General features: G+C 39.4%; 1 protein-coding gene and 1 long non-coding RNA gene across 2 annotated transcripts; one reads left to right on the forward strand and one right to left on the reverse strand.

Moving 5' to 3' along the window:
- Positions 1-109: 109 nt before the first annotated feature.
- On the forward strand, positions 110-12,409 carry LOC122143876. The gene is made up of 3 exons (XR_006159420.1): positions 110-432; positions 645-733; positions 12,276-12,409. It is a non-coding gene; the product is annotated as an uncharacterized LOC122143876 (long non-coding RNA).
- A 1,950-nt stretch (positions 12,410-14,359) lies between these two features.
- Positions 14,360-18,135, reverse strand: LOC109090297 (zinc finger protein 703-like). Its single transcript, XM_019104094.2, has 2 exons — positions 17,413-18,135; positions 14,360-16,627 (listed from the first exon to the last, which is right to left on the reverse strand). Exons 1-2 carry the CDS (start codon positions 17,668-17,670, stop codon positions 15,149-15,151), a joined length of 1,737 nt encoding a protein of 578 aa, XP_018959639.2. The 5' UTR covers positions 17,671-18,135; the 3' UTR covers positions 14,360-15,148.
- Between the last annotated feature and the right edge of the window lie 1,799 nt (positions 18,136-19,934).

Raw genomic sequence — 19,934 nt, forward strand, 5'->3', positions numbered from 1 at the left:
ACAATTCATACGTGAAGACTAATTTAACTGTTTATTTTATTTACTCCTTAAATTCCTTTAAAATGTCCTTTTAATAATTTATTAATTCTTGTGTAAACACACTAGACGGACGTCTTTCAGAGTTGTACCGCGTCTCGTTGCTTTTTCAACAACAGTTGCCGCATGAGCGCAGCTTTAGGACGCCATTTCAACAAAAACTTCTAGGACTGCAAAGTGCGCGCGCGCAAGTTCAGGTGACCACAAGCAGTATGGCGGGAGCTGCATATTGTAAACAACGCCAAATGACGATTTTCCTGGAAAGGTCTGTCAAGAGTTATTGAAGTCATTCAACGTTTGTCAACTTCCATCTGATGCTTTAAAAGTAACTGTAGTTGTCAAAGACACCATATGACTGTTGCATTAAAACAAAAAAATGACAGCGTCTGAGACCAGGTTAGTAATTTTGCTGTCAGTGAATCAGAACAAACTAGCTACTGAAAATGTTTACATTTTCTATTTCTGTTCAGGATTATAAAACAAATGTATTCTTTTTTTTATTATTCAGGTGTGTAAACAACTGATTCACAATAATAAAATATAAAAGACTCTGCTAAGGTAGCATTTCTTTGTGAGAAATATTTATTTTTATTTCCACCCCTTTTCAGACACTTTCGACATACAGGGCCAAGCTGTGTTGAAAGCTGGGAATAAACGTTTTTGTCATATCAAGATCTAAAGAAACAAGTAAAGCAAGGTACTGTACATTGCATAACACAATATAGGCCTAGTATGTAGGCTACGCACATGTTGGTACAGTAGCCTACATTGTAATCTTACTAGTCATATACAAGTGTTGTGTTGGTACCTAACAGATTCGTCCAGTTTATACTTGGTATTGAGCATAGACTGTAAGGGTATTGAGATCCGATCAGTGGTCAGTCGAGAGGCGGATTAGTAAGCTCATCTGAGCTTAAAGGGATACTCACCCCAAAATAAAATTTTTGTCATTAATCACTTACCCCCATGTCGTTCCAAACCTGTAAAAGCTCCGTTCATCTGCAGACCACAATTTAAGATATTTTGGATGAAAACCTGGAGGCTTGAGACTGTCCCATAGACTGCTAAGTAAATAACAGTGTCAAGGTCCATAAAAGGTATGAAAGTCGTCAGAATAGTCCATCTGCCATCAGACGTGCAATCTGGGTTATATGAAGCGACGGGAACAAAAATAACGACTTTATTCAATAATTCCTTTGTCAGCGGTCTCCTCTGTGTCACTCTATATCACCGTGCTGTGTATGCTCTTCTGTGTCCTCCACGCCACAAAGATGTGCTGTTTTATTTCAAATCAAAGCTAAATACACGTCAAAACAGCGCATCCTTGTGGCTCGGATGAAACAGAAGAGCACACGCAGCATGCTGTGATATGGAGAGACACAGAGGAGACCGCTGATAAAGGAATTATTGAATAAAGACTTTATTTTTGTTTTCTTCCCTTATAAAAAGTGTTCCCGTCGCTTCATATAACCCAGATTGCATGTCTGATGACAGATGGATATATATTCATATTCTGACGATGACTTTTCATACCTTTTACGGACTTGGACTCCGTTATTTACTTGGCAGTCTATGGGACAGTCTCAAGCCTCCAGGTTTTCATCCAAAATATCTTAAACTGTGTTCTGAAGATGAATGGAGCTTTTACGGATTTGGAACGACATGGGGGTAAGTGATTAATGACAAAATTTTCATTTTGGGGTGGAGTAACCCTTTAACATGCATTTTAGATACTGTTTACACCTGTATTTAACTTCATCCATTTGTGATCGGATTGACAAAAAAAAAAAAATTCCAGGAGTAAACTGTTCTAGTGAAAAATACATTAGTTGTATAAATTCTGTCGCGTGTGTGTGAACATCATGCTGAGTAGCTATGTTTTAAAATCAGAATCCACCAGTATGTGTTGGTAATGTGCCTAGACATTGACACAACGCTACTTAGCTTGGCTTTGAAGTTTGAGCTGTAAATATGAGAGGTAGGTACATGCTGTGTGTGCTTGTTAGAGAGTCATTCTGAGTCATGTGCTTGGCTTTGCCATTCCACTGCTGTTGTAAGAAGCTTCTAGTTATAATATCAGCCAGCTTCATGGTTATCAAATGTTATTCACAGAAGTCATTTCTTACAGCATTTGCTTCGATTAAATGTCTTGAATATAATTTGATCATGGTGCATGTCAGCAATGAGTCCAGGAATGAATGATATGTAGTTACATTGTTTATTGTAGATTTTGCTTTATTAAAAAGTCGGTGGAGTTGAAGTGAGAGTGGTTGACTGGCTTTAAACAATGTCTTTGTTGCTTTACTTTGTCTTTTTGCAGAATTAGAAGGCATTGCATGTAGTATTGTAGTTTTGTTGTACAGTGACCCCCCCTCCCCCAATAGTTTCTCTTATCTCGAGATTTTTTAATTCCTCTTAACTAAATTGGAACACTTTTCCTTAAAATAATCACAATTACAAATGTGGTAAAAGAAAGAAGTAAGCCGTAGGCCTATAATAACCATTTCTGTTGCAAGAGCGCCCTCTGTTGGTAGAGACTTTCCTCAACATCCAAGAACCAACTAAATGGCAGCACAGTGGATAACTGTTTGTTAGTTTCTTTGTTTTCTACTGGGTAATATCAGTCTATGAGAAAGTTCACCATTTCGAACAAAAATGTCTTAGTATAGTATTCCTGTGACATGCTTGTAGTTCAGACAAGGGTGGTAAATTGACAATGTGATTTATTGAGTTATAGCAATGTGGAATAAACAAGGTCACTGGTAAACCTTGTAACATTGTTTTGTTACCACTTTTTTATTGTTATATTAAGTCTTCTCACAAATAGGTTTTTGATGAAGATAGATACAGATTGCATTTATGGACCAGGGCAGTAGAACCCTTACCTGGTCAGTGGCTCTATCTGTTTCTTTGAATAGCAATGCAGTAGCTATTTCATGTGGGGTGTGGCCAAATAAATTCAACTTTTAAAGCATAAACTGAAATAGAGATAATATTTTAAGCTTTTATTGTGTCCAACCCTGTTTGTGATGCTTTGTTCTCACACACAAAAACATAAAACATTATTGATTTAGATAGATGTACAGCACTTGAAGGTGTCCCAGTTATCACAGCATTTTTGTGCTGTGATTAACTATGACACGATATCAGAATGTTATTAGAAAAAAAATACTATTTTTATTTTTTTTTAAATTATGCGATATGTCTTGCCAATAAGACGAATAGCTCACATGTGCTCAGGGTGTGCTAGCGATTAGATCAGGGCAGCAGTGTTGTCATTCTTGAAGCAAACTTTTACCTTAATGGTGATTAGATTCACTGTTTTGGATCGCCACATTTTTAATTTGAGAAAGTATGTACAGAATGACGCGTCTGGCGTGTGATAGGTAAGGCCTTTTATTTATTTAGGGGGTGCCGTTGTAAAATACACAAATAACATTAAGATACTTGTGTCTCTGAATACATAAAGCAGTAATTGATGTCATAAAATCCGAAGTGTTTTGATTTATAGGTCAGAAGATATAGCTTACATTGAATAAAAATCACAAACATGACACTTGTTAATTAAATAATTAAATATATACAGATTTATTCATTAATATGTAAACTAATGGATTATGAAAACAAATACAAGGAGCTCTAAAATAATTTTAGAATTTTTACAGCTCTTTTGCTTTAGACCATCTATTAATGTTAAATCCACAAATGTTAAGGTTTCAATTGCATCTGTCTAAAAAATAAAAATGACATGAATTATTTTATGTTATTTTTATGTTTTCTATTTAATATGTGTAAAGAATAAATGAGTAATTTAATAATGTAATAATAATGTTTTTGCTCAAAACTAACCAAAGTTAAAAATAAATTGTTTATAATGTCTGCACAGGAGAGACTTGGTCTTGTTTCAAAACAAAAGGAAATATATATTGGTATCAGCATCAGCTATCGGCCAAAATGATTTGAAAAATATCATCACATGGGATACTGGCAAAAATCCAATATTGTGCATCAATAACTATGACTCAAAGTGTTTTGCAAGAGAGTAGAAACTAAATGAAAATGCTGCAGCAGCAGCAGCAGCAGCACATTTTAGCATTTCCTTGCTGACTTGTGTACTGACTTTCTTTGCTTTTAAATTGCAACAACAGAGCCCCCTGCTGGTCCAGAGAACAGTCTTCACACAGAGGCAAAATGCATTAGAGAGAATGCAACAAAACAACACAGTGGCTCCATAAACTATTGTCTCTCTTTTTCTTTTAAATATCTTTGATGCAATTTTAACAGACCTGTAGTGTTCTGTTAGGTTGACACTGTTTATAATATATCACAACTCTGTTCTCCCAAGTGTATCTCTACTATCCATGCTGCTGAGATTTTTTAGGAACAACACTAACCATCAACAACATGGTTTGCATTTACTTTCCATAGTGATTTTGTTAATGGTGTTGTTTAGATTACCTTTGAATTAATGTAAATTTCAAATCATTTTGTAGTCTACTATGCAGTAGGCTAAATACACATAAGATGTGGATATGTACCTTAAGCTTCTTTTTTTCTGTTAAATTTGATTTACAGCTTTAAATTAATTGCTGACAGTAAATTCATGCTCAATTTCTTTTTGATATTTAGACAGATTAGTGGAACTCAATATATATATTACAGCTTATATATATATATATATATATATACTGTATATATATATTACACTATCAATGAGTACTATTAAGTATACTTTAATTTTAACACTTTTTGTTTATAATAATATATAATTTTTATATATATACATTTTTAAATATTGTTTTATGCTATTTTTTAAAAATAAGATTGGATTTTTTAATCACATCAGAATAATTTTTTTTTCTTCTCCCACTTTGCTTAAAAAGTAATTACAACAATAGAGTAACTACATACTTTTTTTTGCTACTACTAACTGCTGTTTGGTGTGTATTATTATGTTCATCTTAAATTTAAAGAAAGTTCTTGCTAAAAACATCTCGCTCACAGTTCATAATTTAAAGCAGTTATGATTTAGATGTTACTGAAAGTGGTGATGTCATAACTTGTTTTCTTTGTAATTTGTCCTTCCATTTCCATTAATTTGAAAAATATAGGCTGATTTGCGAGCTGTTGTGTCTCATCATCGCATTAACAGGCTAATCATCCAAAAAAAAAAATATTTTATTTTTTTTCTGCTGTCTTTGCTGTTGGACTTCATTACTTTAGGAAAAAATTGTGCTTCACACATGATTTAATCTTATATTTTGTAATATTCATATGCTTTTGGCACTGTTTCATTATTAGGATTATTTTCTCCAGATTTTTTGAGGAGATTCTGCCTCTTCTGAAAAAATGCAACTGATTTTTGTAAAAAAATAAATAAAATTCTATATTAGATATTCCACTGGATGGCAGTAAGAAAAATCAGTGCACGTGTTTGAGATACAACAGACCTTGTCCTGTAAGGCCACTGCGACCTTTAGTACTTGGAATTGAAGTTGTGGAACATCTAATGACTGCAATCAAAACTACTCAAATCTGAAGTATGAACAACAACACGAGCTGCCTGAGAAACAGCCGACTTTGCCAACGCTGTTATAGGCTGTGCTCCTCGACTGCGCAATAAATATGAAAACTCTGACCTGTGCTTTTGTGCGGTGGTGGCAAATTTAGCTACATTGGGCTTCTCTTAAATGGAGCGGGGAAAAATAACTGGAACACAATGAGGGAAAAGAAGTTTGTCAGACTTCATTAAGTATCAAGGGAACATCGCTGGAACTGGCAACGCAAAGCGCACCGGGCCCGTGTGCCATTAATCACGTCTGACAAGAAACCGGAGCAGGGGGCGTAGGGAGGGAGCGCAGTACGCCGGTGCCGCTGCCAGCGGCTCTGTTTATGATTACTGCGAGGGGTCCTGACTAAGCTAGCAGCCTGAAGAGGAGCGGAGCAGAAACCTAAGATCAGGAAAAAGTCAAAGCCAAGGAGCTCTCATCCAGCATTACTCCTCGTCCCTTTCAAAATGACACAGCCACCAATATGATTAGACCAGAGCGCAGACTATCCTCCAAACAATTACTAAGCATTGGAGCGGAGTTGAAAAATTGAATGGCGTAGAAAAACGGTGAGATATTGCTTTTCAAAGCAAAGTCATCATCAGTATATAAAGGTTCACTCTACTTTAATTTGCCATTGTGCAGGCTTGTATAAGGGGGAGGGGGAGAGATGGGAAAAAAAACCCTGCTGACTGCAGCTTCATCTGTGTTCTCCGTTTTGTAAGCTCTCGCAGCAAGACCGTGTCTTTCCTCCTTTCCTTGGTCTGCCACCCCAGATGCAGGAAATAAATGAGAGTGAGAGAGGAGGAGAAAAGAGGGCCTGTGACTGGTGGAGATGGAGGCCTGTGTTAAGTGCTGTGTTTGAAAGCACGTCTGGCCTCATTAGATGTCAGTTGTAACAATACTGAACTGGCAGCAAGGACTGCTGTGAGTCTCACAACCATAAATCACACTCTGACAGCTCACTGACAGGGCTGGGAACCGGCACACATGCAAACACTGACTTCTCTCTCTCTCTCAGTCGCACATTCTCCTTTTTCTCTGATGCACAACATCTTTCTCTCCTGTTCTTTTCTTTCTTTCTTTCTTGCACATAATCAGTGCACAAAACGAACACTGCGGGCTCTCTTGCCACGAATCGTGCAGTGAAATTTTGTGCTCTTTTTGTTTTGTTTCTCTTTCAATAAAAACATGGGATTTTTGACACGCATGCATGTTCTTAATGTGCGTGTGAGTCTGGAGCAACGGGTAGCTCCCGCCACTGTCTGCCCGTGTCCATTAGGCTGACATGTGACGGTGTGTGTGACATCGCTGCTGAGGAAGGAAGCAAGAGAAACAAGGCCTGTGGGTCATTAATCACTACTCCCTCTGACACACACAAACAGAGCTGGCTTCTAGGGCCTTCTCACACACACACACACACACACACACACACACACACACACACACACACACACACACACACACACACACACACAGCTGTCCTACTCTCAGCTTTTCAGGAACGTTGTCTTCTCCAACTAACCTTCCCACCCATGCCCTCCATTAACTCCCTTTTGCCCATCTGTTTTCTCTCTCTGGGCTTCTTGTCGTCTTTCACCATTTCTGACATGTTTTTCATCTTTTCATGAACATATTGAGGGATGCTTTTATCTTAGATATCAGCCGGTTAACTCTCCCTTTCCTCTTCTAATTTTTCATGTCATCATTTAGACTGATAGCTGGTAGTTTAGCATGCTTAGGTTCTTTTTGGCATCAGCTGCTTATAGTTCTGACTAATAGAAGCTGTTTGTCTGAGTTTTAAAGCCAGATGAATGATTGTTGTCTAGTATGTGTGTGTGAGTGAGTGAATGTGTTACAGGCCAGACTTACAGAGGCCTATACTCTTTTTCTTTCTTCTTTTTTTTCTGCACCAGTCTGTTCAGTGTCTTCCATATGGCTGTACTGCTCTATTTATTATGAAGATATACAAAGGTACATTGTGTGTGTGTTTGTGGCATGTGAGTTTCCAGGCAGGCACAGTGAGGGGTTTATGGGAACTGAGAACAGAACATTATGATGAGGGAAATGAGAGATGTACAGTTTCACATTGTGTCATGTTAAGAGAGGTTCACAGCTGTTAGCCATTTTATTAATGTACAAGGAGTGAATATGAGAAAAGAGAGGTCATAAGGAGACCATGCAGCCTAAAAAACTTAATTTAATAATTACAAAGTAAAAATAAAAACAACAGCTGTTAGAAGTTAAGTTTTCTGATGCTCAAGATCTGTTGTATTTTTAGACTGAAATAATTGGTGCTCTCTCAGAGTATACATTTTGCATTAATGTCAGTCGATGGAACACTGTTAAATCTTGCAAATCTCAAAATTAATATCATTTTTTTTTTTCATTTTATAGTCTACACTGAAATGTTTTATGTCAAATTTCACTTGTAGCATTTCAATGTTTGAATTAACTTTTTACGTTTAAATTTTTTGTATTAAGGCAAAAACACTTTTTTTTCATATCAGCCATTTGTCATTCAATGACGTGAAAATAATTAGTGGCTTATTTATGTCAGCCAGAATTTGACCTTACTCTATTGAGATTTTTACATGAAGATTTCTGACAAATCTAAGAAAAGTATTGAGTAATGATACAGTGGTATGTTGGATGTGGGACAAGAGAAGATGGTATTACACTGGTAAGCTACTTTTCTACTTCAGCGTGGTTTTAAAAAACTGTAACCAGTAGCCGTGTTTCCACGGTCACTTGGTTACATATTTTAAATGTCAATAAGTCTTCATATTTAGCTCAGCGTATGTCATAAAACATATCATATCATAATTGTTGTTCAGGAGCTCCATCTGTTTCTCTTACTAAAAATATAACAATGATTTGGAACTTGAGAGAGTGCTAAAGCTACTCGAGTTGTATTTTTGATGGAAAAATTATAGAAATAATCATTCTTTAATGTGATGTAGACCTAAAAATACTGTCTGTGACTACAAATAAATAAAATGATAGGGTTGTGCGGCATTGTTCCAGAGAGACATGTAAGGGGCGGGTTTTAGTGGAAACGCAGCTTGATTTTGGGTCCGGTGCTATGGGTCTGAGGCTATTAGCCCCACCCGGCCCACTGAAAGCACTGGCTTGTACTGGCCCAACAGTGGAACAGCGGCTAGTGAGTCTAAAGAAGACCTCCTAGCACAGACAAATACTGTAGCTCTGTGCGGTCCATACAAGAATTGTTAGCCTGTCTGCGTTCCTGATGAATAGCTTGCAGACCAATTGGTTTCCAATACTGTCAATGAGACAGTGGCTAATGAATGTGTGCTCTGTGTCATTATGCCACAGAAATCTTAACCAGTAGCAGTGAGTGAGTGTGTGTGTGCATGTTGTTACCACCACTCTTTAAGGTCAGCAATGTGAAATAATCAGGTATCAGCACTTAAGCTCCTGCCAGGAGGAAAATCAGTCACTTCTAAGGTCAGCTGTCTGACACAAACACACACACACACACACACACACACACACACACACAGTCTCCCACAAACACTGTTAAGTTGTTCCATCTGATTTGACTACTTCAAAACAATGCTTAGATCCTTTTAGTGCTAACAGGATCTGCTTTTCTTCTTGCACTAATGACTGTTACTTTACTGCAAGTCTGTTGTATGCTATAATTATTACCACAGTTATTTATGCCATAAATCACTTGCATGGTATTTGTTCACCCACTGCAAGTTTGGCCAAAAACATCTAATGAGCATATTTATGAGGTGAAGCAATGCAGCCTTGTTGTTTAAACTCATTAAACCTCTAAAAAGTGGTGAAGATAAAACTGCTGCTGACTAGTATGCACTTTCTCTTGTCTCACTCCCTCTCTGTACCATCCTGTGACGTAAGATCTCTCTGCCACACTACACGTCCTTCCACTACCTAACACCTACCCCACCACCCACCAACCCACCCACCCACTCATCTCACCTCGCGGTGGCCTCACGCACCAGCACTGCCATTAATCAGTGGCCAGGATCATGTCTGCCAGTTAGACTAAACAAGAGCATTTGTGTGGATTTGCTCCCCCTCATTAATCATCTTGACAGTTTGAAAAACACATTTCCCCTTTAATGACTGTATTTGGATAATCAGGTCTGTTCCCCTCCCTGCCAGCTTTTCTCTCCCGCTCGCTCTTTCTCGCTCTCTGTCCCTTTCCTGCCTTCGGTTTTTCCTCTCCCCAAAATGGCATTGAGAACAGCTGGGTTAGCTTACCGCCAAGACAGAGAGGGCAAGAAGACCGAGTGGTTACCATCAGCACTGCTAAAAGGGAGGGAGGGGGGGCGTTGAGTCAGTAAAAATAATCACATTACTCTGGAAAACTTTTGCTCTTACTTAAGAAACCCCTGCCGCTTCTCATAACATTAACTTGGCTGTTCTGTGGTGTACGCTTGCTACCACACACACACACATACATATACACACATTTACGGTCCATAAAAAATCCTGACAGAGGCGGAAGGAAAATCTGGTGACTAGAGGCCTTGGGTAAAAGTTTCAGAGCTGCGTGGTATGTACAGGCTTGTCACATTATGAAGAAAAATGGCAGAGTGTTGACAAGAGTGCTTTTATCTCTGTATATTTCACTAAACAAGATCTGACAGATTCCTATACCTTTCTGTGCACAGTGTGAGAACTCATATTTAACCTTTAATAATAGTGCTATATATACTGAATGGGTATTTTACACATTAGTTTCAACATCGCCAAATTTCTTTACATCTGCCCAGCGTGTGTTAGATGGCAGCTTAAAACATGGTGTGTAATGGATTGGTTGACCTTTGGGTTTAACAAATCGGTGTGTCATGCTCACACCTAACATTGCCTGTTGGAAGTTTATAAATGATGTCATAGAGTCCACTTAAAACCGGACTGCACATGACAGCAGTATTTAAACATTAGGACAATGTTATGCCAAGCTTGAGGCTGAGGGCAGCAGGTAAAATAAACAATTACAAAGCTCTCCATATTCCACATGTCCTCATAGTGTTGTTCACAAATTACAATATACTAGTCATTTTATTTAAGCACATTATTCTGGATTAATGTTGCTAGTTGTTTGAATTATATGCTGATTACATAAACTATTTATATATACTGACACTGAAGTGCACACACAGCACAGAATGAGCATAATGTCCAATCATGATATCCAGTGAATCAAAATAATTACATAATGAAACTGAAAACATTCCCTAGCAGATGTCACTACATCATCCTACAAAATTTATTATAGAGGCCCTTCAGAATATGACCATTTTCTTATATTAGGGGCCAGATACATATAAAAAAATCCAATGAAATGGCTTGATGAAGGCAATTTTTCCTGTGTTGATGCTTTCTTTTAAAACAGGAAGTTGGCCCACTGGGACATATCAAATGGATTATATTATTATTATTTTGAAATGTCACTGCCTTGAACCATGATTCTTGCTATTCTCATTCTAAAGAGCTTTATTTATTGGACAAAAATTTGGGTATATCATCAATATTTTTTGGTCACTTATTTCCCAGAAAAGGTTGAAAAACCTATAAATGTGTACATCTGCTGGAAGCCAACCTGTAGGAGTACAGTAGCATATTAACATATGAAAGTTTGATTATTTTCTTAAGTTAAATACATTCAGCAATGACACATTAAATTGATCAAGTTGATCAAATTATGAATAAAAAAGATTATAAATATTAAATATTATTTTTTAATGTATTTTTGATTAAATAAATACAGTTTTGGTGAGCATAATAGACTTCTTTCAAATACATTTGAAACAAATTTTTGAACAGTAGTGTATGTGGTCTCAAAGCTAATAAACATAGACTAAAAGCACAAAAAACCCTCAGTTGAATACACTCTCTAACATATGAAGAGGAAGCATGAAGTAACTGAAACATTTTCCTAAGCAGAGCAGGAAAAGGTCCTGTCACTTCAGGCATGACTCGGGATCAATCTTAACCCCTCCGTTCTGGTGCCAAGGCACGTTTTCATGCGCACAACGTTTGTGACATCGGTGCCGTGCTCCCCCCAGCGCATTTGCAAATAGAATCCAGCTGTAGCAGTGGAATGCATTATTAGTGGTTAGCCATAATTGCAACACACTCGTTTGCCTGCGTTGTCAGGCTGTCGTCACAAATGCACACAGTTTCGCTAGACAAATGGGATGGCTAAGAGATCACTGGGTAGAGGTGCTCGCCGCCACAATTTTTGTTGTTGTTGCTGGCGTATGGAGCGGCATTTTGTGATGCGGTTGATGTGATTAAGAGTCCCTCGGAAAGTCCTCAATGGATTTTTGTAGTCATGAAGCAGCAGCAGTTGTTTGATTGATTGCTTTATAAGCTTGAGTGTGTGTGTGTGTGTGTGTGAGAAACCGAGCGGTCTGGTCTGTATCACTGTGACAAACAGTCATCAGAGTACTCATGCGGTAATTAACAGAGTGTAATGTATATGGAAGTTTGCGAAGGGAGAGAGAGAGTCTACATTAGGGTAACATAATCAAAGAGACAACAAGAAAGTAACGAGAGAAGCCAGGGGAAAAAGAGGGTGTAGGTGAAGAGAGACAAGAGACAAGATCTAAACACAGAGAGACAGCCCAAGAAAAAGAGTCGGGGAGGGAGGGTTTGATCTAACTCTCTCCCTCTCTCATTCTTTTTCAGGTTGGGGCTGTAAGCTTCATGAGTTGCTGTGGACTTGGCGGCTAATTGAGGAGCAGCTCCACACCCTGTCGTCATTAATCACTAGGGCTGCCGGGCTGCCTGCCCGGGACACTGATGTGATGGGATGCAGCTCTCTCTCTTTTATTTAAATTATTTTCTTTCTCTTTCTCTTTCTTTTTCTCTCTCGGTCTGACACACATTCACAGCATCTACTGTAAGAGCTGATGACATGAGAGAAAGGGAGAAAGAGATCAATCAAACAGGTGTAGCCCTGCTGAGAAGACACTGGTCAGGGACTAAATTAACTCTACACCCCCACCCACACATCCATCCAGCTCCCCTCTCCTCCACAAGCAGGCAACAGAAACAGAGTGACCGCATATTGACTCAGCTGGAGCCCGGGAGACGAGGGAGAGAAAGATAAATGGCAGGGAGAGATTGATGAGGAGAAAGATGGAGAGAAGGACAGAGCAGGAATGTGATGAACGAGTCGGAATGGGGTGATGGCAGGATTAATCCCTCTCCTTCGGATAAAATGTGAAAAGCCCTCCCCTCCATTTAACCTTCCTGTACTGGCAGTAACTAATATTTCATCTCATTTTTTCCCTAATGCGTCATCAAAATGGGGTGTTTTTACACGTTCAGGACATGATTTGCATTTGCTAATTTTTTGACAAAACACAATGTGTTGACTAAGTTCAACAATTTCATATTGTTCATTGGAGTTGCATTACATTTCTTTACCACTAGGGGCAATGTAATCCATGTTATGAAGTTTTTAATTCTCTTGGGCTGTGCCCAAATAGTCCGTAACTCCATTAAATAACTTCCTCTCTGAGTCTCACAGGAAGTCATTCAAGACCATTTCTAAAATACTCTTGGCGCTGAACCTTACTTTTAGATTTGAACTGCTCTTTATGTCAACAAAATGCAATACTACAGTTTAGATACTCTCTACTGCAGTTTATAGCCCTGTGACTGTAATGAGTAGACCTGTGTTGTGCCTTACTAAAATGTAGATTTGGGTAATGCAAACATTTACCCGCAAGTTCCTCCTCTAGTCTTGACCTCCTAGTTTCACACAAGAGGAGCCGTATGCTGTGTCCTTGCTGGATAGCCTGCGTTAACAGAGGCGGTGGAGTGATCTATTCATTTAATGGCCCTGTCAAGTGACACCTGTGCTGTGTCCTCTCCTGTCTGAAGTGCTAATGAACTGAGAATCTGTGCGTACGTGTGTGTGTGTGGTTCATCTTAGCGCTTAAGATCATCTCCACTCATCTTGTTTGAGCAAAATGGTTCTGAAGAAGAGTTTACACACTAGCCGCTTCTGTTTAAGACATTAAGCCTGACATAGTCACGCAATCACATTAACAAAATTGAATCTTGACCCTCTTTGTAGCACAACATTAAGCAATACTTTCTGAACCACAGGACACAACACACTCGGGTTAAACAATGGGGACTGCACTCCTGGGGGTCATGTCAAGCATTTGATAAATATTTCTCTATTAACAGCCTCCTATTGTCATCTTTTGCCCTTTGTGTAGCAAGGCAATCCATCAGAGTGCACTGGGAGTGAGTGCATGGCTCCCATGGGTTATTACCAGGCTATCATTGAGGTGTATTTAAGACCCAATACTCCCTTGTGCTGAGGCAGCTCTTTACACAATGCTGCAGAGGCACAAACAAGCAGCAGTGACTAACACTGCACTTTAACATTACCAGCAGAGCAGTAAACAGACAAAGGACCTTATTTTGTGTTAATAGCTTGAACTAATAGAGAACAAAACTGTCAGTAGTATAGAAGGCTAAAGTCAAAGATTAGTTGCTCAAGTGAAAGTGCTTTTTTTTTTTTTTTAAATGCCAATTCCCAACCAACTAAAAAAAATCGTTGAATGTTCACATGTGCATTTATGAAAGGTCTAATATATGTAGCAGGTATATGGTATATTTGTGTTTTTCTGATCAGTTTGTGCAATTCTTCAGTTTGACTGTTTACTAAATTTTCAAATGGGAAAGTGTTTGTGTTACTAAGAGTGTAAGAAACGTATATGAAAGAGAAGCCGGGGACATCAACACATCTATAAATGTAATCAAGTATCATTTATTACACAAAATAAGACTTTGTTAAATGGATAGCGCTGCCATCACAACATAGTACTCTTATTTGAATTCTTTTCCCCTCTCCACTTCCATCCCCAACTTGCAGAGTCAGCTTCAATAGAAAATATATCACATCTTTCCGTTTTATTCTTTGATCTGTACAAGTACAAAATAAACGCCAAATCATAAGGAACAAGGTAGCTGTTGACCAAGTCATGCTCATCTGTTCTCCAAAAAAGAGAATGAGTTGCACAGATCTAACGCACAAAAGAAAAAGTGACGGTAAAAGAAAGATTTTATGTCTGAGAGACAATGTCGTAGTCTGTTGTTGCAAACATTGCATTATTACAAAGTGTATGATGGGAGCAACCATATTCATACTGTGAAAATACTGCTCCTTTGTGAAAAAGATAATGAATGTATTTTGGCGGTAAATATCCCTTAGAAAACAAAAAGTCAAGCGCTCAAGTGAAAAATAAATACACACTTTTGGTAAATTGAAAAAAAAAAGGAAAGAAAAATTCATCACATAAAATGAGTTCCGGCGTTCTCATTAGCTCTCCATCTTAAAGTTCATAAGGTTTCCCTAATATCCTAATTGAAATTTATTAATTAAGCAACAGTCATCCAAAGCAGATGAGATTTTATTCCTCATTGCGAATATAACTATCCCATGTGTTTTGCTTTATTCTTTTTAGGGGAATCCTGAATGTTCCTGTGCTTTCCAGCGAGCTCATGCCAATATCTTTACATAGTACAAAGTCTTTTAATCATTGGTACCCAAGAGCAGAAGCTGAGCCCAGTCTCTGGCTGTATAGAGCATAGGGAGAATAGTAGGGCGCTGTGGCTGGTAGAGAGTGCATAGGAAGGGATGGAGCTCCTGGCAAGTGTGCCTTTCCATAAGGGTGATACCGTGCCAAACCTAGCCCTGGTGACCCACGCAGGGAGAGGGAACTGGGAAGGGCTCCTGGGCTGCTGGGAGGAGGCAGGTGGAGGTGGCAGGAAGCGGCAGAGGAGACAGATGAAGGGTAGCCGGAGAGCAGCTTCCCATCCATACCTGGCAGAGCAGTGTGCGTACGCAAATGGGCCAAGAGTTCCTCTGAGGTGGCGAAGCGTTTGTCACACGGGCCACCCACTGAGACCCAGTTACAGGCGTGAGTGAGCGTTTCATTGTGCAGCATGAAACCATAAGTATACAGAGGATGGGACAGAGACGAAGTGGCACTAGAGGACAGAGAACTAGGGTGGAGGGAGTGGAGGTGATGGGTGGGATACATAAGCGGGAAGCCAGTCTTTAGGGCAGATGATGGATCATGAACGCAGGAAGAGCAGTTGTTGCCCCCGAGATGGGGTGCACTGGGGTAGGTGAGGCAGTATGGGTCCCTGCACAAACCCTGCATGAAAGAGGGAGGCGAGGCCCCGGTGAGAGGACTGGAGCTGGGATGCTTTCCTGGTAACCCAGGGACAAACTGAGAAGGATAGCCAGTATAACCCCCGACAATGGAGCCGTGGTAGCCCATGGTGGAAGATGGGAGGGGAAAAACCGAGTGGCCCGGTTTAAAGGGAGACACCGGGGCGATGTGGCCTGCACCCAGGCTGGGCTGAGGGGGTTGGTGGTCAGCCTTATTGTCAGGTTGAGGACTGCTGGTGGAACTGGCTCTGCTGGAGTTTGCACTAGCACGTGCGTGACTGGAGTTGGCGATCTGTGCAATGTCCAGACTTCCAGATTTATTGTGGTCTGAATCTTTCTTCCCATTGCGATCGCCACCGCTGCTGCTGTCGTTCCCTGGGTCTGAACCCACAGCTTTGGAGTCCATGTGAGAAGTTTGTAGATGTGTTGGTTTCTGTGATAGTGGAGACTGAGACTGCCGGTGTGTTTGCAACTGTCCTGATGTCTGCTGAGGAGAGCTGGCCCGTGGAGAGGGGGCATGAGGAGGTAAAGTGGGGCATGTCACAGCTGTAGAACCGCCATTTGGCACTCTGAACCCTGCTTTATCTGCAGAGCTGTTGATCCCAGCGCCATCCTTCCGGCATTCTGATCCAGTTTTAGAGTAAGGCTTAAAGCTGGACTTGTCGTCTAGGTTTTGATGCTCCGCTGGCTTCATGCTGGAGCTGGTAGAGCGACTGTCCTTGTCTCCATGGCTGCTGGAGGAGAGGGATCCCAGTTTAGAGGAGGGAGGAGGATCTGGTTTACCGATCTGTGAGCAGGTCTGGGCCAGCAATGCTAGGGGACTCTTTTTAGCATCCAGCTATGGGGACAAAAAATAAATTTTCAGTTAACTCTTTATTTTTCTTCTCATGGACTGGCAGAAATAGAAGTAATTTTCAATACCAATTCTAACGAATGTGTTTAATGATTGCAACTGATCATATTTCTAATCAAAATATTACAGTCATTTTGTTTACATTTACATATGTATGACATTATCATAAAATGCTATTTGAGATGTGTCCGTGTTATAGTCACATTTTAAAACATTAGGTGGAATAAACTGCTTGACATGGTTGTTATACTTTTTACAGCACCTATACACACAAAGTACATTGTGCTGTGTTTTAGTAAGTATTTTAAAACCGTGCACAGTGTGCTTTATGAATATCTATGGCTTTAAATTGTGTCAAAGCTGGTAGATAAACAGTGGCTTTAAAATGTAAGTACTAGTAAAAACGCATGTCAGTAGCGATCAGGAAATGTGAAACCTGCAAATGCTGCCAGATAGTGGAGCACGGCCTCATCCAGATCCGGACAATCCATTCAATTGGGCGCTGAATCGCATTCAGAATCGTTAGGCGAATTCCGAATTAAATAATAAAACGAGGCGCGCGCGATAAAACTAATACTGCGGAATGATATAAAACGTAACAAACGCACACGTAATAGACATGTCTATTAAATGAAACTACCACCCTTTCACCTAATAGAAACGCACAAACTCGGATAATCGAGTAGCATTTCTGAGAAAAATATATATATATATTTTTTTTTTCATTAGAAAGAAGTAAGAAATATGCTTTGGAAAGGAGTTACTCGTACCTCGATGCTCACTGGCGCGGAGCTGAGCGGCTGGAGATACTCTGGGTGAAGTATGTGACTTGTGTGAGCGGTCAACATTTTGAGAATCCGTATAGGCAGCCTTTTTTCTTGACGCGCGGGATCACGGTACGGCAGCGAGGCGATCGAGACGGTCTGGGGTCTTACACAGGCGGGCAAAGTATCGTTGTTAATGTAAAGACTTTTAAGGCTCTGCTGGTTCCGTGAAATGACTACAAATCCAAGAGGCAGTTCGCTCATCTGGATCGGGGCGGATCAGAGACCTGTCGAGGGCAGCGACGGGGCGGGTGTCCTTCAGTTTTCATTTAGAGATATCCAGTGTTTTCAATAAAGAGCCAAACGACATTATATCCTATTCTACCGGCAGTTAAATATCCCGTTGAAACAGCTCTGTCTGTCTGTAGTCCAGAGAAAGAGAGATGTTATAGTCTCTATGAAGAACGTACACTCCGTCTCCACATCGTTCCGTCACCGAATCAGTGTTGCCTTAAACCCCAAAATGATCGCGAGTCCGCTACGCGCAAACGACGACTTATAAGAGAAATAAGAGAAGTCTTGTATACTTATCATAAAATAAAAAAGAAAGAAACTACGCAGCAGAACTACTGGTAAATATCGTGTCAAACAATGGCATTCCGTTGGTCCGTGTGCGCTCCGGTGTGTTCACTAGACCCTCCGTACGCATATACTCTCTGCTCGTACTGAAGATCTGAGGGAGAACTTCAAAGCACTCAGCCGCCGTCCAATCGCCTGCATCTGCATCACTAATAAGTGGGTAGGCACAACAGAGGCGGAGACTGTCCTCCTCGCTCCGGACCGCTGGCCAAGTGCTTGCTCGTTGTATGTCAAAACATGCAAAGACTGTGCCATGCTGTTTTACCATTTATTTAATAACTTATCTAGTTTTGTTAATAGTAATTATTTTTACAGTTAATTTTTATCACCAGTAACCCTGTATGACTTGCATTAATAATAGCTTATTTTGTATTTATTGTTTATTGTAATATTTATTGCTATAACTTTTATTAGACTTTACACAAGTTATTAATTCCTTGCTACTAGTCATTTCAAGTATCTTTCTTATTCTGTTCTGTTTTATTGTAAAAATGGTATTTTTGCTACTGAATTCTTTGGATCTGTGATGATATTGGCTCGTTTATATATTAATCTAGTAAATACATACTAAGCACCTGGAATTTATATTGGAATAGTCACTGTTGGATTACTAGTAATTTTAAATACGAGTAACACATAGTCAGTTTTAAAGAATAAATTTTAAAACACATTGTGTACAAAGATATTACAGTTTCAGCATTAAGCTGAAAGTGTTTCAAACATTGCTCCTAGTTATTAATAAGTAAACTCATTTAGATGTATTTATACATGCCGTTCAGAATTACACTCATACTATTATAATTTGTCTTTGCATAATTTGAATTCAAATTTAATGCTGCTGATTTTACCTTACAATTATAACTGTAATAACAGAGCATTGTGCTGAAGTGAAAAGCTGAGAATGTGGTAGCAGTTTCTTTTTTAGGCCAAACAAGTCAAGTGATACTGAGCAATACATTCATACAGAATTACAGCATATGCCTATGTGTGTGCCTCCAGTTCTGGAATGTTAATAACTTTATTACATTATCCCATGTTACTTTGCCATTGAAGTAATTTAGCTAACTTAATTATGCAATGAATTGGCTTAATCATTGAAAAATGAAGCCTGACAGAGGCTATTACTGGGAGACTGTGCTAATTTGTGTCTAAGTAACTTTGAAGTTCAGTATATTTAATGGCTTTGATTGTTCGTAAGTGCTTATACCCAGCATTATTAAACCCCAGACATCGGACCGGGTTGTATTACATTATTTTGGCAAGCGTGTCTTGCATCCATACACAAAATTGATTGTAAATTTTGTTAGCAAACAAAAATTATAAACTGAGTTTATATGTGTGTGCATATATATATATATATATTGAATTTAATTTTATTTAGCTGTCATGTATTGATAATGCATTGTAGGATAAAACATATTTCAAACTGACAGCATATAAGTTGCCCCCATTTGCCCAGTGGATGGGATAGAATATTTATGTTACTCTGAATGGCAATACCTGTCAGGTGAGTCCGAGAGATGAGAATGGCCTGATCTCTGGAGCTGTTCTCGGGGTTAAAAATAAAGAGCACCTGGGAAGCTACTTGAAAGGTGATGTTGCCTGCCTTAGTGTAATAAAAATGACAAAAAGACAGAATGCATGAACTGTTGACCTAGGGAGAGGAGGGGCAACAGGCTGACATGTGTTTGCAGGGCTTTGTCTCGCATATCTGGGTGGCAGAGGGGAATATTCATTTAATAGTAGTGTTCAGGAAGGAATGAAAGCCTCAGGACACTGCATTTCAGCAGCAGAAAGAGTTTTAAGCTTGTCATCAACCTGTCATTTTAGATCCCACATACAGCACACACACAAACAGCCTCCCATACTTTCACAAGTACCTACTGACG

This window comes from Cyprinus carpio, chromosome A5 (genome assembly GCF_018340385.1).
Source record: "Cyprinus carpio isolate SPL01 chromosome A5, ASM1834038v1, whole genome shotgun sequence".
NCBI classification, from domain to species: domain Eukaryota; kingdom Metazoa; phylum Chordata; class Actinopteri; order Cypriniformes; family Cyprinidae; genus Cyprinus; species Cyprinus carpio.